We start from the raw sequence: 25640 nt of genomic DNA on the forward strand, positions 1-25640 counted from the left end.
CGCCTGCTGCTTCCCGGCGTGTGCGTCAGCAGGAAGCTGGAATCGGAAGCCGCGCCAGAACTCAAACTCAGGCACTTAAAAAAAAAAAAATTACATATGTGGTTTGCATTTTGCTTTTTATTAAGTTTCCACTTCCCAGTGGTATTTTTTAAATTTATTTATTTGAAAGTCAGAGTTACACAGACAGAGAAGGAGAGGCAGAGAGAGAGAGAGAGAGAGAGAGAGAGGTCTTCCATCTGCTGGTTCACTCCCCAAATGGCCGCAACAGCTAGAGCTGGGCCCATCTGAAGCCAGGAGCCAGGAGCTTCTTCTGGTCTCCCACGCGGATGCAGGGGCCCAAGCACTTGGGCCATCTTCTACTGCTTTCTCAGGCTGTAGCAGAGAGCTGGATCAGAAGTGGAGCAGCTGGGACTTGAACCAGCGCCCATATGGGATGCCGGTACTGCAGGCCAGGGCGTTAACCTGCTACGCCACATTGCCAGCCCCAAAGTACAGTCTTAATGGCTGCACCAAACACCCTATCACATTCATTTAATTTTCACCACGGTCATTGAGATTGGCACCCGTCTCTCCCCATTCTGCAGACAAGACCACTGAGGCACAGGTGGGTTCAGATCCTACCACTGGTGAGCAGTAGAGGAGGGGTTAAAACCTCAGCCAGTAGGGCGCAGAGGCCACAGCGCTGCCCTGCAGGGGGCGACCTTTCCGATCTGCCCTTTCAGGGAATAATTTGGCCAAATTTTTTCAAAAGGAAGCCTACAGACCTTCTGGCCTGCCCTCCCCTATGCAGGACTTCAGGACGCTGTTTGTTCGAGGATGTTCGTTTCGTCCTCACTGAGACTCTCCAGGAGCTGGGAACGCAGGAGAGACTCCCCACAGGCACCTCGGCGCGGCCCCCTGGGCCAGAGCGCGTGACCACGGAGCCTGAGCCACACTCTTGTTTCAGCCCCATGATTCACTCTGCAGGCGCTACAAAGGGTTAGGCGGATCTGAACTGACATACAAAGACGCCCCTGCTACTATAGTTAATTCTTCAAAAGATTAAAAAACCACATGGACAGTCGATTCTATTTTAACAGGATATGACCATATAGGGAAGGGGAACGTGCTATTTTATTTTTATTTGAAGAAGTGAAATTCTCTTTTTTTTCTTATTATTGTTTGACAGGTAGAGCTATAGACAGTGAGAGAGACAGAGAAAGGTCCCCCTTCCATTGGTTCACCCCCCAAATGGCTGCTATGGCTGGCACTGCGCTGATCTGAAGCCAGGAGCCAGGTGCTTTCTCCCAGTCTCCCATGTGGGTGCAGGGCCCAAGCACTTGGGCCATCCTCCACTGCACTCCCGGGCCACAGCAAAGAGCTGGACAGGAGAGGAGCAACCGGGACTAAAACCCAGTGCCCAGACGGGATGCCGGTGCCACAGGCGGAGGATTACCCAAGTGAGCCACAGCACCAGCCCTGTGAAATTCTCTTTTTAAAAAACACAGATAGGCCGGCGCCGCGGCTCACTAGGCTAATCCTCCACCTAGCAGTGCCGGCACACCGGGTTCTAGTCCCGGTCGGGGTGCCGGATTCTGTCCCGGTTGCCCCTCTTCCAGGCCAGCTCTCTGCTGTGGCCAGGGAGTGCAGTGGAGGATGACCCAAGTGCTTGGGCCCTGCACCCCATGGGAGACCAGGAGAAGTACCTGGCTCCTGCCTTCGGATCAGCACGGTGTGCCAGCTGCAGCGCGCCAGCCGCGGTGGCTATTGGAGGGTGAACCAACGGCAAAGGAAGACCTTTCTCTCTGTCTCTCTCTCTCACTGTCCACTCTGCCTGTAAAAAAAAACAAAAAAAAAAAAACAAAAAAAAAACAAACAAACAAAAAAAAACTCCTCTACCCGCTGGTTCACTCCTGAAATGCTCACAACAGCTGAGCCTGCTGAGACCAGGAGCCCAGATCAATCCAAGTCTCCCTCAGGGTGGCAGGTGGCAGGGACCTAATACTTGAGCCATCAGCTGCTGCCTCCCAGGGTGCGCGTTAGCAGGAAGCTGGAGTTGGGAGCTGAGCAGGGACTCAGACGCAGGCACCAAGTGCGTCCATGGGGATGTATTTGTCCCAAGTGGCATCTCACGTGCTGCGCCGACTGCCTGCCCTGGGAGAGTGCTGTGTGAACAAGTGGTGATGCTAGCTAGCTGCTCTCAAGGTGCACCTGCTTAGAATCTTAGCTGATGGGACGTTTGGTGTGAATGGGGAAGCCAATGCCAGAAGGGTGCATATTTGTGACAGCGTTTACGTGAGATGTCAGAGGAGGCAGATCCAAGGAGACAGAAAGAGGCTGGGACATTGGTTTGTGACTGCTAAGGGGCATGCTGCTGTCTCTCTAGGGGGAGAAGGTAACGAGGGTTCTAGAACGCTGTGACTCTAGCGGATGGCTGCAGCCATTCCAGACGCCGCAAGCTCATCGCTGGTACCCAGGGGCAGGAAAGGGATTAGCGGGTTTTTCCCAGAAGTCCCTCTGCACCCTGTTCCTTCCGCATCTATGATCAGAACCAAACCATCTGTCCACCCCATCTCGCCCAGACGCCTGGGGAATGAGGATCCCACCATCAGCTGCGACCCCTCAGGAGCCACCCAAGGAAATCTTTGTACTAGCCACGCTCACTGCCACTCGGTAACCAGGGGTGGCAACGTTTGATTCATGTCTGTCGCGTGGAGGCAGCTCCACTCTTCATCCCCAGGACCGGGGCAGAGGCTGGCACTGGGTGGGACCTCAGGAAACAGGGAGCGATGAATCAGTGCGTCCTAGGAGGCAGACGTGAGCTGGCTCTGGGGGTGCGGTTTCCCACTAGGGTGGGCCCCATGGCTTCTTCCGAAGCAGCTGAGAGGCGGGGCCTGGATCACTTTATTTTCCTGTCTGTCCTCCTCTGGCTGCTCAAATCCTTGTTAACGATGTGCTGAGCATCATTTACCCAGGGCTGTGTCATTTGGACAAAAACAACGCCTTGTTTTAATTAAATGAAGAAAAAGCATCCATTTTCCACGATGGAAGACAAGGAGGGATCCCAGCGGGTGCCAAGAATTTCTCCCTTCCCCTCTTTTCTTTGCCTTCTTCTTCCTCCTCCTCCTCTCCTGGGTTGTCTCCAATTTGTTACAAAAAGCCAAAAGGTTACACTGGGCTCAGGATTAAAAGTGAAGTAAAAGAGAAGTTTCCAGGAGAAAATGAAACAGGTGTTTTTATTTTATTTTTCATTTTCTCCAAAAGCAGAAATTTGGGGAGATTTGAAATATTTGGCTCTTTGGATGAAACCTTGGAATCTAGTCTCAAAATAGGCATATTAATAATTAGTATGCAAGGAAATATGCAGATTAGTAATTAATATGCAATGATGTGTTGGCTCATTCATTCTTTCATCCACTCATTCACCCTCTGCTGTCCTGGCCCATCCTGAATGGGAAGAATACAGAGATTTGGCCGCTGTGCCCCGGAAGACGGAGGCAGTGACAACCATCACTTGAAACCATGGTGGATGCTCTAATGAGCGGTGGATGGGAGTGATGTCAGGCAGAAGGTGACCATATCCAAGAAGAGGGAGGTTGGAGGTGGGTTTTGAGAAATACATAGAAGTTTGCCAGGGGAGGGCACTATAGAGCAGGGGGCCACCCTCAACCCATAGTGCCTTGGATGGAGTCCCACCTCCACTTCCGAGCCAGCTTCCTGCTCTGGGAGGCAGTAGACAGACGATGGCTTGGGTTCCGCCCACCTATGTGGGAGACCTGGATGGAGTTCCTGGCTCCTGGCTGTGGCCTTGCTTAGCCTCAGCTATTGTGGACAAAGGGGATTGAAACAGCAGAAGGAAGACCCTTCTCCCAACTCTCCCTCTCCCTCTGCTTTTCAAATAAATAAATAAATAAATAAATAACTTTTTTAAAAGAAGTTTACCAGGCAGTGAGGAGCTGGAAAGGCGATCCAGGCGGGGTGGGGGGAACAGCTGTGCCGGGCGCAGAGGCTGCCACAGCCCCGGGATCGGGTGCAGTGATGGAGAGCGCCGGTGCCTCCCGGCCTGCCTGGGTTGGAGCCCTGCCGCCCCCACCTCTCAGCTGCAGTTTTCACCCTCTCTCTGCCTTTGCTGGGTGACGGTCCCCTGGTCCCCGCAGCACCTGCCCCAGAGGATTGATGGATTCTTTTACCCAAACAGCCTGGACCAGCTCCTGCCCAGACAGGGGTTTGCTAAACTGTCAGCTCCTAGGTTCGCTATTATGGCTATCAGGCATGAGGCTGGACAGGCCTGAACGGAGCTGGGCCACCGCTGGGGGCCAAGGCAAGTTTTCACCAGTCGAAAGCCATGTTCAGACCAGGGTGCCTGCAGGGGAGGGCAGGGGTGAGGAGCGGGAGCCACCCAGCAGGGGAGGTGGGGCTTCCAGAAAGAGACCAAGGTGGAGCCGTGGGGCCGGAGGCGAGCAGCAGAGAGGACCCCGCCTGGATTCTGGCAGGGAGGGGTGGAAGCAGGTGCAGCCATTCAGGCAGGACACGTGTGGGGGCAGAAAATGGCAAACTGTCACACCCGTGGGAGAGCCCCGGCTGTGAACCACAGATAGGGGTGGGCCTTGTTCCCTCCCATCTCAGACCAACACCCTCCCCATCTCCTCTTGGGCTCTGAGCACTGGGGCCCCAGGCCCCTGCCCCCTGACCTCCCGGGGCCTTGCCTCAGCATCAGGAGGAGGAAGGAAGCACTTCCGGTCTGGCATCAGGCCCCGGGCGTGCCCCTTGTAGCACCAGGAGTGCCCACTCCGCCGGGTGTCGTGCTCAGGGCTTCCTGTTTGGGCCTGTATGGAAGGAGCCGGTCACTTCCACCTCACAGCCGAGGGCACGCAGGCCCAGAGAGGTGAAGGACTTGTCTGGGGACACACAGCTCTTCAGGGGGCCTGTCTGTGTGGGAGGGCTGGGCTCTCACGACGCAGACGGGGTTCCCAGTTTTCTTTCCAAGCTGCCTTGGGTGCCCCAACAGTAACACCAGAAAGCACAGAGATTGCATAAAGAGAGGGACTCTGAACGTGCGACCCTGAATTTTACATTTACAAAATGGTTTTTTAAAGGAGGTTGCAAGGCTCATCTGCTAAAAACATTGAAGCATAGTAACTTGGCGTTGGGGGAAGCAGGAAGCAGCGATTACACCGAGCACTGGCTTTGCACCAACGCTGCCAACGCCCCAGGCCTTCTGGGGAGCCCAGGCCCAGCCCCAGGCTGGCCCCGGGGGAGCCCCCGCCCCCTCAGGGGTCCTGGCCAAAGCCACTTCCTCGGCCTTGCCCGAGCTCAGGGCCTGCTGGGAAGCTGGCTGCCTTCCCGGCTGTGGCTTCTGCCCTGATGAGCCGGGAGCCGTCCCACGGTCCGAGGCCTGGCCCTGGCTGGCTCCTCGCCTCCCAGGGGAGGCTGCGGCCTGGAGGCGCTGGGTCCTGGGTTTGAGTCCCTGCCTCCCAGAGGCTCACCAGTCCTCAGTGTGGTCTCTGGAGCCAGGTCCTGGGTTAGAACCCAGATTCCAGCCCTTCCCCGTGCTGTGGCCGTGGGCACCTCACTGCCCCTGGAACTCTCCTGGTAGGATGAGAACAGAGCTGACCTCACAGGTACTCCGTGAGCTGTCACCAATCCAGTATGCTGCAAGTACTTGAAACAGTGTCTGACACGGTGTCTGACATGGTCTCAGGTCTGGTGAATGTGGGATACGATGCTACTGTGTCTTTTAAGAGGGCCCGTCACCTGCCCTGGGCCTTAGTTTTCCTATCTGTAGAATGGGAATGGCACCAGACCAAGCCCGGAGCTCTGATGAGCTGATGGATGCCTGCATGTGGATACTTCGCATGGCTTCTGTCAATTAGTAGCAAATTATTAGCGATGATTTTTATTACCCCAAGCCTCCCTGGGAGGTCCACTCTCTGGATAAATTGCCTGGGAAGGTCAAGTTCATGAGAAGAGAGGCAAAGTCAGGCCACAGAACAGAATTCAGAGCGAGGACTGCAAGCCCGAGGCACTGGAGGTGGCACCCAAGGGACACGGGCGGGTGGCAGAGGCTGGAGCCTGGCGGCCCACAGCTGTGGGAGAGGAGGCGGCGAGGGGCGCGGCCGTGCAGGGCGCAGGGCGGGGGAAGAGGGCGGGGAGTTGGTGCAGCCGGGAGCCGGAGCTGGGTGGGTCGGGGCCGGCTTCCCATCTGCCGCTGAGCTCAGGCCCGTCTCTGCCCCTCTGAGCCACACTTTCTTCAGCTGTCAAACGAGGCCCACGGTGCAGTCGGTGAACTCAACACACACACTCACGGGACTGTTGTGAGAAGCCAGAAGCCTGGGGAGGGGTGGGCCTGGGGAGGAGATGGCTGCGCATCCACCTGCCAGGGCCCCAGGCACGAGACAGAGGGTAGAGAACCCTGCTGGCATCTTGGCCTGCCTTCCTGGCTCGGCTCCCGCCTAGCAGTTTCCCGGGGAGCCTAAGGAGGAAGCAGGATTGCCAACCTAGAAGTGGGCACGCCCTGGCAGCAGCCGGGGCTGCAGAGGGGCCCCTGTGGGCGAGGCTGCCCTCCTGGGACCCGGCTGAGACTCCCAAGGACCCTTCCTCCGCCTTACCTGTGTCAGAAGCAACACAGACTCCCTCCAGGCCCTGACCCCCAGGGGTCTGGCCGAGAGGGGAGCTCTCCCAGGAGCCCAGCGCCCCCGGCACACCCCGCCCCCCAGCGTGGGGCACGTGTGCAGCTGCGTTTGTCCTCCAGAAGGTGCACCCTGCAAGCTTGCATTGGTGGCAACAGGTTTGTTCTTAGCTGTGCTGGGCGCTGACCTCAGCGCTGCCCACATAGAAGGTGGGTCCCCGAGCCTGCTCCTAGAAGAGCCAAGCCATCACTTAGCGTCACACTGACGCACTGACCCAGCCGGCCCAGGTCGGGGACCTCAGCGCTGTCTGGGATTCTGTGGAAAAGCACTGGCTTGGGAGTCCATACACGTGAGTTGTGCCTCTTCCAGGTGGCCTGGGACCGCCTTCTACAGCTCTGCTTCCCCAAGATCCTGGATGAGGGACATGTATGAACATAAACGCACTATTCCTTCTTTTAAGAAATTGGTGGGGGCCGTGTTGTGGCGTAGTGGATTAAGCTTCCTCTTGCAACACTGCTATTGGTTATATGGTTGCCGGTTCGAGTCCCAGCTGCTCCGCTTCAGATCCAGCTCCCTGCTAATGCACCTGGGAGAGCAGCGGAGGACGGCCCAGGTGCTTGGGCCCCTGCCACCCTCACAGGAGAGCTGGGTGTCCTGCTGGCCGGCTGTGCCACAGTGCTGGTCCTGGAGTTGTTTTTCTCAGCCTGTACTCTCTGAGCACCTCGGGCTCCCCTGTGGGCCTAACAAGGAATGTCTGTGGTAGATACTGACATGCCCATTCTACAGAGAGGAAAGTGGAGGCTGCCAGCGCACCCGAAGTCACCCAGCTGGAAAGCAGCCAAGGGGCAGGCATTTGGAGCAATGGGCAAGACACCACCTGGGACGCCCGCATCCCGTGTCAGGTGCCGGGGAGCCGGGGAAACCCCACTCCCAGTTCCAGCTTCCTGCCGATGTGCATGCTGGGAGGCAGTGGTGATGGTTCCAGTGCTTGGGTTCCTGCCGCCGGCGTGGGAGTGGGAGATTCAGATGCAGCTCTGGGCTCTTGGCTTCAGCCTGGCCCAGTGGTGCTGTGGCAGGTACTTGGGGAGTGAACCATCGATGGGAGATCTCTCTCCTCTCTCTCTCTCCCTCTCCCTTTCCCTCTCCCTCTCCCTCTTTCCCTCTCTCTCTGCCTTTCAAATAAAATGAAAATACATACATGTTTGAAACTATTCAAGAAAAGAAAAAGCAGCCCAGGGTTATGGGATCCCGCGCGCCTGTGGACCTCCGAGGCGGCACAGTGCCCATCCTGTGTTTTAGGTGAGGAGACTGTGGCCATGGCCAAGGCCGCACGCGGGGCTTGGACTGGAGACCGGAGCCCGGTCCCGGTGAGCAGGAAACTGAGGCTGAGGGCCCAGGGACTCGGTGCTGGGGTGGCGGGAGGCTGAGGCTCAGGCCTGTGGGAAGGGACGTGAGGCAGTGCACCTGCACTGGCCAGGACGGGGACAATGCCCCAGGCTGAAGGCGAGGCCGGGTCTGGGGTGGGGGCAGCTGAGCAAACATCAGTGTCCTGGTGCCTGACACAAAACGGCCTTGGAAACAGCTGGAGGCGGGGCGGGGGCGGGGCGGGGCGGGGCTGTGTGACAAGTGCCCCTCCCCCACCCGCGGAGGTGGAGGGGCCGCTGTTGCGGGGCATCCCAGCTGCCAGAGCTCTGGGCTTCTTGGGGAGGAAGCCGAGGCTCAGATGAGCCTGGGCTCACCCAGCCGGTCAGGTGCCACCCGTCTGGCTGCAGGGTGGAGGATGGGCCGGTGTCCCGCACAAAGTGCCAGGCCTGAGCAAATGAGCCCGGGAACCCACCAGTTGCTGCAAGTCAGCCCTGGAGAGCAGCCCTAGTCCAGAGAGGCCCTGCAAGGACTCAGCGTCACACGGCGGGCGGAGGCTGCGGAAGGGCCGCCCCCACCCACCAGCTGTCTCCTTGCAGGGCTGCACCAGGCTGGTCAGATTCCCACAGGGCACGGAGGCGCCAGGTGTGGCCGCGACAGTTGGAAGGGCAGGTGGGCAGAGGGGGCTGGTGGCCACAGAGGCTCCAGCGTCGATCGGACCCCGGGCAGCTGCTCTGCACCTGCTGGGGGCCCCTGGGGGGGAGGCTGGCAGTGACTCTGGTCTTGAGTCGCAGTCACGTGCTCTCCTGGGCCCCAGGCCTCCCCTCTGCCCTTGTACCTGACGCGAGGCCTGCTGTCACGTGGCATGCACGGTTGCATTGTTACTGTGATTATTACCCCCGTGACCTGGGAAGAAAAGGTCAGGGCCGTGGCCACTTGACCCTCGCTGAATGCACCCCCACCCCGTGGCTACGCCCCTCCCCCCACCATGGCTCCCCACTGCTCCCCGCTACTCGTGGCGACACCAGGCCTAATGGCTGTGAGACTGGGGTCATTTGGGAGGGAACAAGACCGGGGGCCCTGAATTCCACCCCTCGGCCTCCTCCTCCCCTTCCAGGGAGCTCTGAGGCCCCATTCGGCACCCTCGGGGTTCCACGACTCCTACTGTGAGAACCACTGCCCAGGGGACTCGCTCTAAGTCCTCAGCCATCCGGGACCCCAATTCTGGTTTCCCGGGGTCCCCTGGGTAACCAGGTGCCTGTCTTGTTTTGCATCTGGCAAATATTTTCTTATTTATTTATTTATTTATTTATTTATTTAGACAGGCAGAGTGGACAGTGAGAGAGAGAGACAGAGAAATGTCTTCCTTTGCCGTTGGTTCACCCTCCAATGGCCGCCGTGGCCGGCGCGCTGTGGCCGGCACACCGCGCTGATTCAATGGCAGGAGCCAGGTGCTTCTCCTGGTCTCCCATGGGGTGCAGGGCCCAAGCACTTGGGCCATCCTCCACTGCACTCCCTGGCCACAGCAGAGAGCTGGCCTGGAAGAGGGGCAACCGGGACAGAATCCGGCGCCCCGACCGGGACTAGAACCCCGTGTGCTGGCGCCGCAAGGCAGAGGATTAGCCTACCGAGCCGCGGCGCCGGCCCCAAATACTTTCTTAACCCCAGAGGCCGAGATGCTCATTGCCTCCTCCCAGAAGACCTCCCAGATTGCCCCATGAGGGCGCATTCCTCCTCCTCTGAGGTCTCCCATGCCCTGCAGAGCTCAGGTGAGGCCAGGGGCAGGGGTGTCAGGGTTGTCAGGGGCGTGGCTGGGAAGAACAGGAGGGTGGCCCGGATGGAGGAGGTGAGGGTGGACGGACACAAGGAAGGAGCTATGCAAAGAGGAGGTTGGGGGAGGACATGGTGGTGGCTCGTGACTGCTGTCCGGGGCCCCTGGGCTGGTGGCCCTGCCGTGGGCCTGGGTGGGGGGAGGAGAGGAGAGGTGTAGGCCTACTCTGAGGGCGGGGGCGGAGGTGTCTTCTGTTTATTTGGGTGTAACTGGGTGACGTCTCCCCTCTGAGGGCCCGTGGAGCCGACATCAGCGTTTGTGCTTCACGGAGGAAAAATGGGGTTCAGAGGAGAGGCCGCTGCAAGGACACTGAGTCCCCGGGCTGTCCCCAGCGCTCTCTCGGGGCACAAGCTGGCCGCAAGGAGCGGCGGGCGTGAGCTGGCACGGGCCCTGTGGCCTTCTCCCGGTGCGTGGATAGGTTTTGCCGTGAGCCTGTAATTAGAAGCTTTACAATTTAACACGTGGGCTCGTTTGCTATGAATGGAGCTGACAGGGGTGTGTGTTGGGGCACAGAAGGCAAAGCCACTGCTTGGGACGCCCCCATCCCGAATCAGGAGCCTGGCACGGACCCCGGCTCTGCCTGGACCCGGCTCCCTGCTGTCGCATCTGAGAGGCAGTGGTGTTGCACAAGTGCGTGGGCCCCTGCCACCCACAGGGGACACGGGATGGGGTTCGGGGTTCCCAGCTTTGACCTGGCCCAGACCCAGCCCTGGGCCCCCCACGGTGCCTAGCCCCCGCGGCAGCTGCTCCCACCCTGTGAGAGTCGCCGGAATGTGGGAGAAGCGGAGACCCTGGGTTTGACTCCTGGGGCTGAGGAGTGGGGGCACAGGCCAGGCTGTGCGGGAGGGTGGCAGGTCCCCTGAGCTTCTCTGGTTCCGCCGCTACCCAAACAGAATCATCATCTTAGAAAAACAGATACTAAAAATAGAATAAGACAAGTAAACAATAAACAAGACTCTTGTCAGGCTCTAGTCTGGCAAATGGTGCCTCGAAGAGGCAGAGCGGCAGGCGTGGCCCTGACGCTGCACAGAGCAGCCCGGAGGCCAGAGGCCAGCAGAGCAGAAGCCCCTCGCCCCTCCATTGCTGCGGCCAGGAGCCCAGCGCCGACCACCAGCGACTGCCCAGCAGGTGCCCTGGGAGTGCTCCCAAAGCAAATGGTGACCAGTGGTGCCAACAGAGGTCCCGGGCACTAAATCAGGCCACTCTTTTTTGAAAAAAAAAAAATATTTCAATAATTTAGGTTGTATTTATTTTATTTTTATTGATTTGAAAGGTAGAGAGGGACAAAGAGACAGAGATCTCCCATCCACTTGCTCACTCCCCAAATGCCTGTGATAGCCAGGACTGGCCCAAATAAGCCAGGAGCCCAGTTCTCTATCCAAGTCTCCCACATGGGTAAGAGGGACCCAGCTACTTGACCCGTCATCGGCCACCTCCTGGCATGTGCATCGGCAGGAAGCTGAGCCAGGACTTGAACCCAGGCACTGGATCTTTTGTACATCACTAAAGACTGATTTATTTGAAAAGCAGAGTGACAGAGAGAGGGAAAGCTTCCACGCGCTTGTTCACTCCACAGCAACAGCTAAGCCTGGGCCAGGCTAGAGCCAGGAGCCAGAAACTCCATCCTGGTCTCCCACATGGGTGGCAGGCGCCCACTGGGCCATCATCTGCTGCCTTCCCAGGCGCGTTAGCAGGGAGCTGGATCAGAAGCAGAGCCCGGCTGAGCCACAGCTCGGGCCCGGGATGCAGGGGTTCTAACTGCTGCACCACACACCCGCCCTTCAACCAAGCCGCTCTTGCCTTCTTTAATAACAGGTGCACTGGGCCCGGCCGCATGGATTTCTGGAAAACACAGTTGCTTTTCTTGCTCTCTTTGGGGCTACAAAGGAAAACTGGCTTACAATACAGTTGTGATTTAACGGTACACAGCTAACCCACACAGGAGGCTGGCCACACGGGGCGCTGGCCACACAGAGCCGGGCGCTATTTGCTATTGAGAGCGCCTTCCACGTATTAACCTACAAGCAAAGCCGAGGAATGGGAGGCACCGAGCAGGCCGCCGGCCCGAGGCCGCAGCCTCTGGGTGAGGGAGGCAGATTTGAAGGCATCTGTGCAGTTCCTGAGCCCACGGGTGCACAGGGCCCGAGATCTGCGACTGATTAACAGAGCGGGTGGAGGTGGAGACCCGGCTGTTACCAGGACTGCCGCTCAAGGCACCCCTTCCCCTCACCAAGGGGCGGCCAAATCACCCCAGCTGGGTCTACCATGTGCTCCTCCCGGAAGTGCCTCAGCTTCTCCCCGGGGTGGGGGGTGTGTGGCTCTGCCTCGCTGGCTTGACACCCCACCCCTGCCCTAGCATCTTTCCCATGATGCCTTTGGGTCATCCACGGTTTCTGCTATTTGCACCAGCCAGGCCAGCTGGAGTGGGAGTGGGGGGGCTACTGCCCCTTCCTCCCCACCCCCATCTCTGCTGAGTGAGTGTGCTCTCCCCCACCCCTGTGTTAGGCCCACAGGCTGGCGGGTGTGGTGGTGGCCAGGGTGCGACTGACCAGAAGTCTCCAGTGACAGGCCACAGGCTCTGGCCCTGCCCCTGCCCCACGCTTCCCCCATTTGGGTTTGGAACACAGAGGGCCCTCGCACACGTTTGCAGCTGCCGCCGTCGCAGAATCACTGCTCTGGGCATGCAAGGGGCTCTCACAGTGCTGTCGAGGCTGGATGTTGGCGGGGGGCCCAGCCGATGACATTTAGCCGGCGTCATGGAAGGGCTTGCGTGTGTGTCCCAAGAATCCATTGTGCAAGTCCCACACGGGGGAGGGAGAACTGGCCAGACCGCAGTGCGTGGGGAAAGGGCTCGCTGCATGCGTGGGGAGTAACGGAGCCCACCAGTAACTGGGGAGCCCACCAGTGCCTCCGGCAGGGCAGGCTGGGAGCCAGGGAGACTGCAGAGGACGCTCCCTTTCAGCTTGGCGGCCGCCCGTGCGCGAGGTTCAGGCTCTGGTTCAGGCGCCCACGCCTTAGGGGGCACAATGACAACTCACCGTGGATCCCGATAAGGGGTAGGGCAGGCTACAGGCAAGCCGTGGCGACTCGAGTGTACTGGTTACAGCTCAGGGACCGCTGGGTACATGTAACTGCAGGGGGGTCCTGGGGACGAGGCCCCAAAGACAGAGCTTTAGGGACTGGCTTTCGGAAGTCACGGAGGTGTTTTACGTTAGGGCCCTTTGGGGGGCAACCAACCCAGCCCAACTGGAGCTCACCCAGCTGAAAGAAGACTTTTTTTTCCCCTGAAGAATGATTTATTTGAAAGAGTAATAGAGACAGGGAGGAACACACACACACACACACACACACACACACAGAGGGATTTTTCTATCCGCTGGTTCATTTCTCAAATGACCACAACAACCAGGGCTGGGCCAGGTTGAAGCCAGGAGCCAGGACTCCATCCAGATCTCCCCCGTGGGCAGCAGCAGGCGCCCAGGGACTTGGGCCTCTCAGACACATCATTAGCAGGAAGACGGATCAGAAGCAGAGCCTGGATTCGAACTGGACATTTGGAGATGGGACGCGGGTGTCCCATCATGGCTCCCTCAACTGTGCCACAACCCCACCCTCAAGCAGGAATTCACTCTAAGGAAACGGGCGTGGGGGGGCACCGCAGGGACTGGAGCTGGGGGCAGGGGGCTGGGGGCTGGGGGCTGGGGGCTGGGGGCTGGCAGGAACCAGGGCAGTCGTCTGCGATATTCTCCCTCTCTGCTTTGTCTTCTGCCACAAAGCAGCTTTCTCTGCTCCTTGGTGAGAAAGTGCTGCCCAGTCTGAGCCCCACGGCCAGCAGCTTCACAAACTGTTCAGGACTGGGGGTGGGAGGCCAAGGAGTGGGGCGGGGCCAGGAATCCCGGGGCAGGCAGGGGAGGCAGGCAGCGGGTTAAGCCTCAGCCTATGACGTCAGTGTCCCACATGAGCGCCAGCTCCAGTCCCAGTGGCTCTGCTCCCAATCCAGCTCCCTGCTAGTGTGCCTGGGAAGGCAGCAGGTGGTGGCCCAAGAGCTTGGGTCCTTGCCGACCATGTGGGAGACCCGGATGGAGTTCTTGCCTCCTGGCTTCAGCCTGGCCCAGCCCTGGCTGGTGTAGACATATGGGGAGTGAACCAGCGGAGAGAAAACCTGTCTCTCCATTTCAAATAAATCAACCTTACAACAAAACAAAAGAACAAATGGGACAGGCGGAGGGGTGCCCCCTGCAGGCTGTGAGCTGCCCTGACCCACCCTGTCCCTTCCTCTCCCAGGTCACCACTCTGGGGTCAGGAGGGCCCCTCCTTCTCCTGCTTTCCCCAGGAGACCCGTGACGCCCATCCGTGGGCCTTGGAAGCGCAGGGCTTAGCTCCCCCACCCAGGTTTGCTCTTTGCTGAGCTGGTGTTCGTGGGGTGCCCCTCCCCGGGACATAACCACGTGAGAAACGCCCGTGCAGCTTCCGTCCTGGAACTCCTGGCAGAGCCCCTCCCCAGACAGCCCGAGCTGCAGTGGGCCAGGCTCCCAGTGGAAATTCCCCCCCGCCCTGGGGGGCCTGGAATCCCTGGGAGACACTGGAATCTGGGTCCCCATCCCATGTGCAGGGCCCGAGCCAGAGAATTTGTCCTCCCATCCCCATCACTGTGGCCTCCGTCCCTCCCCCGCGGTGTCGCCCTGGGCCGTGCCCTGCAGGTGTGACCTCCCCAGAGCATGAAGCCACAGAGCATCTGCTCACCAGCTCCCCTCGACAGCACGAGGCGTCCCGGGGCTGTGGGTCCCTTGGGTGAGCCTGGAAAGGTGTTTGGAGCTTTGGGTCTGGGTTTCAAGCCAAAGAGACAAAGGTGGCCCCCAGCGCTTTCTCCCGCTCTGGGTCCTTGTTGGACATCGGTCGCCCTTGACAGGCATCGGCTCGCAGACCCCACCCAAGGGGGGGTGAGTGTGAGTGCCGCTGCTTACAGACGGAAGTCCCCAGGCGTCGGGCAGCGTGCCCAAGGTCGCAGAGCTGGCAGCTGGCAGAGCCCTGCTTAACCCAGGCGAGGGGCCCTAGTGCCCCAGTGCCAGGGCAGGGGGCTCTGACTTGCCTGGGGGGAGGGGCGAGGGACAGCCGTGCTCAAGGAAGCAATGCAGGGGCAGGAGCTGAGGGCCAGGTCGCCAGCAGGACCCACAGTGATGAGTGGCCGGGCCCAGGTGGCAGTGAGGATGGACCGGGAAGAGAGGGCGGCCCAGAGGCAAGGCCAGGGCACAAGAGGCAGGAAAGGTGGGCCTGGGGTGAGGGCAGCTGCTTCCTGCTGCAGACTCCCCAGCTGACGGTCCAGGCCAGGGCTCTGCCCAGAGGGCCCTGTGAGTGACAGGCTGGCCTGGGGAGGGAGGACCTGGGCCTCTGCCCAGGGACTCGCGTGGGATGGGAGGGTCTGCGCAGACGCAGGGGAGAGGGCTGGGGCCCCAGCTGCAGGCGGTGTCTGGGAGCCATGTCCTCACGGGCGCAGCGTGGAGGGGGCCAGCTTGGTGTCCAGGGCCCTCTGGGAGCTGGGCTGGGGGGTGGGGCCGCCTCAAAGCTGCCATTGTCGCCTGCTGCCCAGCCTGACTGTCTGGGGTCTAAAATAGAACAGGGGCACAGCTGATCTCGTGAGAAGCTTCTGGCTAAGGGGCCGGGGTGGGGGTGGGGAGTGGAGTGAGTCACCGCTGGGAACCTTGGAGTTTGAAGCTCCCGGTAGCTCTGCGGCCCTGCCCCCACCCCCAGGGAGCCTGGAATCCGCGGGGAGCGCTGGGTCCTGCTCCCAGGGCGGGGTGGGAAGATGGACGGAGTCCTGGCCTCAGCTCCGCCCTAGGGGTCAATCCGCCAAGTCCTGTTGTGCCAGGGCTGTGAGGGCCCTGGAGCTCCGGGCAGGTGGCCCTAATATAGACCCGCCCCCAGTGGGAAAGACTGATGAAGTCCCAGCTCCGCACCTCTGAAGTGCACACAGTGAAACCACTTCAGCCAGGGCCTGGCTCCACCCCCCCAGAGGGCACACGTGCGCGAACACGTGGCACACCCCCACTTTCAAGTTATCTATTGTCACTCTTTGATTTCTTCATTTTATTTATCTGAGACAGTCAGAGGTGGACAGACAGGTCTTCCCTTCGTGGGTCCACTCCCCTAATGCCCGCAAGGGCTGAGCCCAGGAGGAAGTCAGAAGCCCGGAATTTGCTCCGGGTCTCCGCCGTGGGTGGCAGGGGCCCAAGCACCTGCGCCGTCACCTGCTGCCCGCTCAGAGCTCAGCAGCAGGACGCTGGAGTCGCTAGCAGAGGGGACCTCCGCGACCCCAGGCCTTTCTCCCCTTCTTACCGCCCTGCCTCGGCTGCCCCCGCCCGGACAAGAAGGATCTTGGCGGCCAGGGGTCGGACCTTATGTTTGGTTCAGCCCTGCAGTCCTGGTGGGCAGGGCTGTCACTCTGTCCCGACCGGGTCTGCGGAGCCCGGTGTGTGGGGCTGGCGCGCCCTCTAGCGGCCTCCCGAGCACCGTCTTGTCCCCACGTCGGCTGGCGGGGCGGCCGGCTCCGATGTCCGGCGATCCTGCGTGCTGCGGGCCCACCTGCCCGGAGCAGAGTTGCCTCCTCTGGCCTGCTCGCGTGGCTTTACCAAAGACCCCACCGCGGCTGCGCGCCCCGCCTCCATTACCATGGAGACGCATGTACACAGTTTCCTCTTCACGTCCATCCTGTCCAGAGCGAGGCCCCGCGGGCCGGCGGCCGATGCCCATGACCAACAACGCCCCAGGCAAGCTGGCCGTGAGGAGAGTGAAGTTCTTCAGCCAGCACCATGGCGAGGTGAGGCTCAGCGGGCTCCGCCCAGCCTGGGCGCCTGGGTCTGCCAGGTGGGGGCTCCGCGGGCTCTGAGGCCAGCGCTGAACCTTGGGTCTCGAGTGGACGTCACTGACTTTAGATGGTTCAAAGCAGGCCCTGGACTCCAGTTCCAGAATGGGCCTCAGGTTCCAAGCTCTGGTTCTAACCAGGACTCGAGTCTCCGGTCTCTGGCTGGAGGGCTGCAAGCTCCCGGGCTGGCTGCGTCCAGCTCGGGTTCTTGGCGCCGGGCTTCCAGGCCCTGGGTCCAGGGGAGGCCCCCGCCTCTGGCTTCTGGCTCAAGTTACAGAGGGTCAGCGGGTCCTGCACACTGGGCCCTGGTTAGAGTGAGGCTTCAGGTCCACGCTCCCAACCCAGGCTGCTGGGGCCGGAAGCCTAGGACTGGGGTAGGCAGACAGGCGTTCCTTGCGCCAGAATGGGACCTCTGTGCTCTGCCTCCAGGTTAATTTCTCCGCCTTCTCGCCCGACGGTCGGACACTGCTCACAGCCTCAGACGACGGCTGTGTGTACGGCTGGGAGACCCGCAGCGGGCGGCTGCTGTGGAGGCTGGGTGGTCACACAGGTGGGCTGCACGGCCTGGCTAGGGGGCCGCAGCCCACAGGCCTGTCCTTGTGTTTCGGCAGAGTGCGGGCAGGGCTGGGGTTGCCCACCCTAACAGACCTGCCTTGGAACCTACTTCCATCGTGGTAAACATCAACCACATCCCACTCTTACCATCTCAGCCAGCTTGCAGTCTCCGCCTCAGCTCCCGCTGGGTGGTGCTAGGTACATTCACTGGGTGGTGCTAGGTACATTCACGGCGCTGTGCAACTTCCAGAACCTGCGAAACTGTCCCCGTTCAACAATTCCTGCTCTGCTTTGACCTCTGGGTACCTCACTCAAGAGGGACAACAGTGTTTGTCTCTCTGTGATTGGCTCCAGTCACCCCTTTGTGACTGATTTTGGCCCACGTCACCCCATCAGCAGGGTCCCAGTTGCTGCACCACCGGGCGAGGTAATGCGCGCCCAGGGCAGACTGACGAGCGCTGTTCACAGGAGAGAAGTCCAGGCATTGGTTCAGGCCAGGCTGCCGCCCCAGAGTTGGGGTGGGGCTGGAGGCGGGAGAAGCCAGCAGGGGCCCAGGGCAGCCCTGCACTTGCTGCCCCAGGTCCTGTCAAGTGCTGCCGCTTCTCCCCTGATGGCCGCCTCTGTGCCAGCACCTCCCGCGACTGCACCATCCGCCTGTGGGATGTGGCGAGAGCCCAGTGTCTACGGGTGCTGGAGGGTGAGTGGGCTGGGTACGGGCATGGGCACGGGGGGCGGAGGGCCCTTCCCGACCTTGCCTGAAGCCCAGGGCTGGTGCCTGCAGGCCACCAGCGGAGCGTGGAAACGGTCAGCTTCAGCCCAGACTCCAAGCAACTGGCATCGGGTGGCTGGGACAAGCAGGTGATGCTGTGGGAGGTGCAGGTACGTGGCAGGCCAGGGCCTGCAGCCACACAGGCTGGGGGGGGGGGCAGTCCTCCTCTGGTTTTCCTCAACTGGGCCCATGTCAGGCTGCAGCCAGGCACTCACACGCCCCTCTTGTACCGAGGCCGGCACTCATCAGCTTGCCCTTGCTCAGGTGGCTCCCGGGAGGGGCTGGGCCTGAGCCCCGAGCCTAGCACTTGACACCCCAAGGCTCCCGGGCTGCTCGCTCCCCACGGCCTCCCACAGCCCAGGGCTCTCTCCTCCAGTCTGGCCAGAGGCTGCAGCTCCTAACTGGACACCGGGACTCTGTCCAGAGCAGTGACTTCTCACCCAGTGCCAACTGCTTGGTGAGCCTCGTCTGTCCCCTCCCTCTCCCTGAAGTGGCCCCAAACCCTTTCCACTTGGAGCTGAGCAGTGTGGGAAGATACGGGCTTCCCACAGCCTACTCATGGCCGGCTGCTGCAGGCCACTGGCTCCTGGGACTCCAGCGTGCGCATCTGGGACCTGCGTGCGGGGACCCCGGAGGTTTCCCACCAGGAACTGGAGGGTCACGGGAGCAACATCAGCTGCCTGTGCTACTCGGCATCGGGCCTCCTGGTAAGCTGGGCGGCTCTGGGTCGCGAGCTTGTCCCTCAGGAATGGGTCCTGGCCGTCCTGGGGCCCAGCGAGCATGCTGTCTGTGCAGGCATCTGGCTCCTGGGACAAGACCATTCACATCTGGAAGCCGGCGACCAGCAGCCCGCTTGTCAAGCTCAAGGGCCACACCACCTGGGTCAAGAGCATCGCCTTCTCCCCTGATGAGCTGTGGCTGGCCAGTGCTGGCTACTCCCACAGGGTAACCCATCCCCAGGCCCCCCCGCCTGGCCCCTCCCACATCCCCACTTGCCCTGGGGGGGGGGGGGCAGGGGCCAGACAAGGGTGCTGGCTTCCCTGGTGAGCAGCCAGCTCCAAGCTCTGGGGCGCTGCCACACTGCACTTTGTCAGCCATGGCCCTGGGACTCCCTGGCCGTGGCTTCCAAGGGGTCAGCCTGGCCAGTCCTCCTCTCTGACTGCTTGCCGTCCAGGTCAAAGTGTGGGACTGCAACACGGGCAAGTGCCTGGAGACAGTGAAGGTAAGGCCTGAGGCTGCAGTGCCCAGGGACAGTGTTCCCACGCAGGGGAGGCCAGGGCAGGAAGGACTCGCACCCAGAGCCTAGAGCCCTGCTTCTGGCAGGGAGTACTGGATGTGGCCCACGCCTGCGCCTTCACCCCCGATGGCAAACTCTTGGTGTCTGGAGCCGCTGACCAGTCAAGAGGCCAGGTCCACTGCTCATCCAGACCCGCCAGGGCCCCCAGGATGTACCAGCACCACAGATGGCCTGACCTCACCCCGTTCCCAGCCAAGGGTGCAAAGGTAGGGTAGGCCCAGAGAACTAACAGTGTCCTCAGATTCCTGTGGCCAGGACTGCCGGCTGGGACCTGACAGTTGGCGACCACAGAGCCTGGTCGGGGGGAAAACACGGAAGCATGGAGCAATGGCAGCCATTCTGTGTTTATTAGCAGCACGGGCTCAGGCCTTGACCGCGTACTTGCGCAGGGGGTACAGCCGCTCCTTCCGCTGCTGCTTCTTGGTCTTCAGGCTCTCCTCGTGCTTGTTGAGCCGGCGGCGCATGGCGCGGGTCTTCTTGGGCCGCAGGTCCAGGGGCTTGTACTTTTTGCCCTGGGAGACGGACAGCGAGGTGAACGTAGGCTCAGGACCACTGATCGTGGTGAGGCATGGGGCTCAGCTGCCAACATGGGCCGTGCAGACAGCAGGCAGCCCACCACGTGCGCTAGCCCGCTTACCCCTCCAAGCCAAGGCCCACGGGGCTCCCCACCTTATGCAAGACTGCTGCGTGATCCCCAGCCGTGGAGCCCAGCCCAGCAATCCAGCAGGGGCTGTGGACCACATCCTGGGGGCGCTCACGTTTCCAAGGCAGTGCCCAGGAAGCAGGAGGGTCGGCCTGGAGATGCTGGCAGTCTGAGCCTCCCAGAACACCTGGCCCGGCCAAGGCCGGTGGCACCCTGCTCCTGCCTTGGGCTCCAGGACAGCAACAGAGCCACCTGGTTTTGCCCTGCGCCCTCCCTCTGGCCCCACATGCCGAAGATGAAGGCAGCTCTCAATAGCCCTGCCTGCCCTGTGGGATCCCCTGCATATTCAGGCCACGGCCCTGTGCCTCGTCTCTGCTCTAGGGGCTCCCAGCCTTGTGGGGAAGACCAAGAGGGAGCAAGGGGCCTGCACACGGGAGAGCAAAGAGCCCAGGGCAGGCAAACATGGCGGTCACCAAAACATCAGACCGGGAACCGCCAGGCAGAGGGGAGGTGTGAGAGTCCCAAGTCAGAGCCCTGCGGGTGGGCGGGGAACAGCCAAAAGCTGCTGCACAGGGCGAGGCAGGCGAGCGCACACCCGCGCCCTCGCACCAGCAGCCGCTCCTAACGCACTGGCCCCTTAGCCCTCTGCTGCCCAAAGCTGCAGCCATTAGCCCCATGATAGACGCCAACCGTCTCCCCCGGTGCTGCCGAATCCTGCTAATTGATGGCAAGCACAAGAGAATGTCTGTCCAGATCCGAGGCCGAGGGGGGACCAAACGCTGGCCACCTCCCAGGTGCGCTCAGCCCGTCCACCCCAGGGCACTGTGCAGAGCCAGGTCCCCGCCCGGGACTGACAGGGCGAGAGGCAATTCTCAGGAACCGCTCCACCTGCCCGCACCCCCCAGCGTCTGCAGCCCACAGCCGCGCGGCCTGCCTGCCTGCCTGCCCGCCAGCCGGCCCAAGGCACTGGGAGAGGGTGAGCCAAACCCAGCCGTGACCTGGGGCCCAGCAGCCAAGCCCACCTCCAGGCTCACCTTGTAGAATTTCCTGAGGTTTTCTTTCTGGGTCTGGTTAATGACGGTGAGAACGCGGGCGATGGATTTGCGGACAACTCGACTGGAAAAGAATCGTCAGTGAGGCTAGGGAGGACAGACGTCCACGTTCACGGGAAAGAAGGGGTCCTGGGGGCGCCAGAGTGCAGGAAGGCTCGGAGCCAGGAGCGAGGGGCTGGGAACGGCAGCGCTTCCACGCGGAGGCACACGAAGGCCTCGCCAGCGCCAGCCTGAATGAAGCCACGGGAGGGAACCAGGCCGCCGGGCGGGGGAGGGAGCTGAGGCTGGGAGAAGCTGACCCGGAGTCCCACGGCACACGTGCAGGGACGGGGGCTGCACCCACAGCCTGCAGGACTCGGCCCACAGTCCTGCTCTCACAGCGAGGTTATTCTGTGGCCAAGGGGAGCGAGCCTTCACTGAACGGGAGAAAAACCTCTGGGAAGTGACCACGCCACCCATGGGCTTGGGATGTGGCACAGGGGGGCTCCCACCCAGATCCGGTGTCTGCAAACCCGCCTTCCCCACGAAGGCTCGTGCACAGAGTCCGCCACAGCTCAGAGCTCGCGGGGTGCCAGGCGCCCACGTGCACGCGGGGGGCAGGTGGGAGACGGGGTCCACGGCAGGTGCGGGGGGGCCGCTCACTCACATCTTGGAGAGCTTGGACGCCGCGCCGCCGGTCACCTTGGCCACGCGCAGCTGGGACAGCTCCACCTTCAGGTCGTCCAGCTGTTTCAGCAGCTCCTCCTTCTTCTTGCCGCGAAGGTCCCGGGCCTTGATCTTGGCCTGCGGGCAAGAAAGCGTCTGGGCCGGGGAGCTCGCGGGGCCGCCGCCGCTCCCCCCGCGCCGAGGCCGGGTAGCCGAGGCCCCGCGGCGCCTGGCAGGGCCACCCGCCCCATCCTGCAGGCCGGGAAGACGCAGGCCCCGGCCGCGCGCCTCTCCCCTGCCAAGTCTGACGGCGAAGGCTGTGGCGGTGCTCAGCCTTTCCCCGCCGCTGCTCTCATCCGGGCCCGGCTCGGGGATGAGACCCCGAGGCTCACTCTGTGTCCCTCCACGAAAGCCCCCGCGCCCCACGGAGCTCAGATGGCGCTCGATGCCCTCGCCCTCACCATGGCTGCACAACCCCGCCGCCGCCGCCGCTCGGAGGGAAAGAGGAAGAGAGAAGGGCTGACCTCCGCAACTGCTTCCGGGTGGCGGCGGCCGCGGCCAATGGCGCCGAGGTCCAGGGCCTCGAGGCCCCGCCTCTTCCTCCGCGCAGGGACGCGCCTCTCCCCGGCGTCCCGCGCGGGGCGGCCGCCGCGTCCCGGGTAACCGAGGTGACGTGAGTCAGCGTCGCGTTCTGAGCCGCGCTGCTCGGGACGCCGAGGCCGAGGGAGGGCCGGGGCCGGGCGGCGGCGGGCGGCTCAGCTCGGTGCTCGCCGCGGTGCCGGCAGACCGGAAAGGGCGTTCGTACTCCGCCTTTTTCGGGAGCCGACTGAGTTTCAAGTTCTTGCTGTTGAGACCCTTGGCGCCCCCTTCCCCTCTCGAGTCTGTGTGTATGAAGATGGGAGAGCGCCTGGCACGAGACCTGGTGCCCAGGGCTCGCTGCGGGCATCACCAGCGAACACTGGAGTCGGTCGGGAGAGAGAGAGGGACCCCCGAGCGGGGCAGGTGACCCTGGCCGCCCCGAACAGCGGGCTTCGGTCGGTGCCTCCGTGTTACCCGCTCGGCATTCAGAAACTCTGCCTCCCAGGGCTCCCTTGCTGCTGTCTGGAGCCCCCTCCCCTCCCGGCCTGCGAAAGCCACCCCCTGCGCGAGTGTCCCTCTGCAGTCCTCTGAGCCCCGGGCATCCTGAGTTCGATGGTGGCCACAGCCGGTCTGGAAGGTCGCTGGGGCGCCACCGCCTGGCTCAGTTTCTCAGCTGTCCAGGCCCAGTACTGGGATGCTTTGCCCCAGGTCCTGCAAGGCAGGCTTCCCGGAGGTGCCGGGGTTGGGGAAACAAAGCAGACAAGTGGAGCCTGCGCTGTGCGATCCAGCTCCCTGCTGATGTGCCTGGGAGAGCAGCGGAGGAGGCTCCAGTGCTGGGGCCCCTGCACCCACGTGGGAGACCCGGTCGAAGCTCCTGGCTCCTGGCTCAGGCCTGGCCCAGCCCTGGCTTAGGTCGAGGCCATTTGGAAGATCTCTCCTCTCTCTGCCTCTCCTTCTCATGCTGTAACTTGGCTTTCAAATAAGTTAAAAAAAAAAAAAAAAGACTAGGTTGGCATGGATTATTCTAGAATGGAAGTCTAGTGGTACCTGGGCTTTGCTGTCCTATTTTCCAAATGTTTACTCTTGTTAGCGATTTGCATATCTTTGAAGCCATCCGTGAGTCCCTTTTCTCTTACTGTCCACTCCGGTGAGCTCTGCCCTCCACTCCTGGCGCTCCCTGCCGTGAGCCACCACCATTGCCTACACCTGGGCCCGTAGGCCTGCTTTGCTCTTGACCCCAGCTGTATTCTCAGTACAGCCGCTAGAGGGCCCCTGTTCAGACTTCTTAAGTCAGAAGTCAGGCCTGGGCACTGCAGTCCTTTGGGAGTGAACCAGTAGAGGGGAGCGCTCTCACATAAAACCTTCCAGGGCTGTGCGTCCCATCTGCCTTCACCTCCCCCATCCTGTGTCTGCTGCTCCGGCACGGCCTGTTTCTGGAACATGCTGGGCCTTCCCCACATCTGGGCCTGTGCCTGGCTCCATCTCCTCGTCTCCTCCGACCACGTTGTACAAGGCACTCCCAGCCCCGTGTGACTTTTCCCCTCCTTAGCTCTCAGTCATCCTGAGTAGTATGCTAGTACAGATTCTAAAATCCTGTCTCCCTGACTGCAACAGAAGTTCATGACTGGGGCCAGCGCTGTGGTGCAGCGGGTTAAAGCCCCAGCCTGCAACGTGGCATCCCATATGGGCACTGGTTCGAGTCCCAGCTGCCCCACTTCCCATCCAGCTCTCTGCTGTGGCCTGGGAAAGCAGCAGATGATGGTCCAACTCCTTGGGCCCCTGCACCAGCATGGGAGACCCAGATGAAGCTCCTGGCTTCAGATCAGCTCAGCTCCAGCCGTTGTAGTCATTTGGGGAGTGAACCAGTGGATAGAAGACCTTTCTGTCTCTACCTCTCTCTGTATATAACTCTTTCAAATAAACAAATTCTGTGACCATGACCTGGAACCTTTCATTCTAGTTTTTCTGGATGCCATTTCCTTGTTTGTAAAATGGGTATTTCCAGTTTCTTTCTTTTTTTTTTTTTTTTAAGATTTATTTATTTGGGGCCGGCGCTGTGGCACCGTGGGTTAACACCCTGGCCTGAAGCGCCGGCGTCCCATGTGAGCACTGGTTAGAGACCCGGCTGCTCCACTTCTGATCCAGCTCTCTGCTGTGGCCTGGGAAAGCAGTAGAAGATGGCCCAAGTCCTTGGGCCCCTGCACCCACGTGGGAGACCCGGAAGAAGCTCCTGGCTCCTGGCTTCGGATCAGCACAGCTCTGGCTGTTGCGGCCATTTGGAGAGTGAACCATCGGATGGAAGACCTCGCTCTCTCCCTCTGTAACTCTGCCTTTCAAATAAAATAAATCAATGTTAAGATTTATTTATTTGAAAGGCAGAGTTACAGAGAGGGAGACAGATCTTCCATCTGCTGGTTCACTCCCCAAATGGCTGCAACAGCCAGGGCTGGGCCACGCCACAACCAGGGGCTTCAGTGTGTGTGCAGGGCCATCCCTGCTGTTTTCCCAGGGACGGTAGCAGGCAGCTGGATCGGAAGTGGAGCAGCCAGGACATGAACCAGTGCCCGTGTGGGATGTCGGCTTCCCCCACTACACCACGCCGGCCCCTCAAGTCCCTTATCAGGATAGTCTGCGGATACAAACTTCTGCTGTCACGCGGCCTTCCTGAGTCAGAAAACTTCCCAAGTATAGAGTTGAAATGCAAGAGGGCTTTGCCTGCCACGGACGAGAAAAAAGAGAGGACATGCCCCGGTTCACTCCCCACACGCCAGCAAGGCCCAAGCCTGCAGCCAGGAACTCACTCGGGGCTCCCAGGTGGGTGGCAGGGGCCGGCTGCCTCCCAGGGTGCACACAGCCGGAAGCTGAAAGCGGGGGCAGAGCCGGGACTCAGGCTCCAATAAGGGATGACTCCAATATGGGATGCAGGCTTCCTGCCGGCTAGGCCCAACACCAGCGGCCCCGGCAGCATTTTTATCTGCAGACACAGTTGAATGAGAAGTATTCAACAAATCATATGTGAAACACGAGCTTTAGCCTAAGGCTGAAGTCAGTTAACAGAACCTCTCCGGCAGCGGCCCAGGCCGGAACCCGACCCTGCCGCTGCCCTGCCGCCCAGCCCCCCAGCTCAGACTCTGGGAATGCCGCTCCCGGCGCGCAGGGCCCACGTCCCGGCCCTCCGGCCAACGACGGTAGCCCCAGGGCCATCTCCTCCTGGCGGCACGAAGTCGCCGCACCCTCAAATCAAAAGGGCTCCAGCGTCGTCAACCCCCTGGACGCGCTCTGCTTCATAACGGGGTCACCTGCTCTGGCTCAGTGCAGTGCGTTCGAGGCCCCCTCCCAGCAGAGCCGCGCGCGCTCCGTCCGGGGAGTGATGACCCCTGGACTCCGCGGCGCCGTTCCCTGGGAAGGAGCTCCTCGGAGAGAGAACCAGAGAGCGAGCG

At 61.3% G+C, this 25640-nt stretch overlaps 2 protein-coding genes across 2 annotated transcripts; one reads left to right on the forward strand and one right to left on the reverse strand.

Annotated features, from left to right (window-relative positions):
- Positions 1–15883: 15883 nt before the first annotated feature.
- On the forward strand, positions 15884–19619 carry WDR38 (WD repeat domain 38). Its single transcript, XM_002720436.6, has 9 exons — positions 15884–16615; positions 17090–17210; positions 17796–17912; positions 17997–18094; positions 18361–18441; positions 18560–18691; positions 18780–18929; positions 19159–19206; positions 19308–19619. Exons 1-9 carry the CDS (start codon positions 16349–16351, stop codon positions 19494–19496), a joined length of 1203 nt encoding a protein of 400 aa, XP_002720482.5. The 5' UTR covers positions 15884–16348; the 3' UTR covers positions 19497–19619.
- RPL35 (ribosomal protein L35) lies at positions 19610–22139 on the reverse strand. The gene is made up of 4 exons (XM_008273329.5): positions 22083–22139; positions 21623–21759; positions 20959–21040; positions 19610–19793 (listed from the first exon to the last, which is right to left on the reverse strand). Exons 1-4 carry the CDS (start codon positions 22083–22085, stop codon positions 19644–19646), a joined length of 372 nt encoding a protein of 123 aa, XP_008271551.1. The 5' UTR covers positions 22086–22139; the 3' UTR covers positions 19610–19643.
- Positions 22140–25640: the final 3501 nt, after the last annotated feature.

The sequence above is a fragment of the Oryctolagus cuniculus genome, chromosome 1, assembly GCF_051225735.1.
Source record: "Oryctolagus cuniculus isolate XC-2025 breed Fujian yellow rabbit chromosome 1, ASM5122573v1, whole genome shotgun sequence".
NCBI lineage: Eukaryota > Metazoa > Chordata > Mammalia > Lagomorpha > Leporidae > Oryctolagus > Oryctolagus cuniculus.

Bases quoted from the DNA above. Each gene is read 5' to 3' on its own strand.
- RPL35 (XM_008273329.5), bottom strand. The intron at 21,041-21,622 runs GTGAGTGAGCGG...ATTCTTTTCCAG, and splicing joins GCGTCCAAGCTCTCCAAGAT to TCGAGTTGTCCGCAAATCCA. The intron at 19,794-20,958 runs GTGAGCCTGGAG...TCCGTCTCCCAG, and splicing joins ACCTCAGGAAATTCTACAAG to GGCAAAAAGTACAAGCCCCT.
- WDR38 (XM_002720436.6), top strand. From the start codon at position 16,349: ATGTCCGGCGATCCTGCGTGCTGCGGGCCCACCTGCCCGGAGCAGAGT. The intron at 16,616-17,089 runs GTGAGGCTCAGC...CTCTGCCTCCAG, and splicing joins TCAGCCAGCACCATGGCGAG to GTTAATTTCTCCGCCTTCTC. The intron at 19,207-19,307 runs GTAAGGCCTGAG...TGCTTCTGGCAG, and splicing joins AGTGCCTGGAGACAGTGAAG to GGAGTACTGGATGTGGCCCA.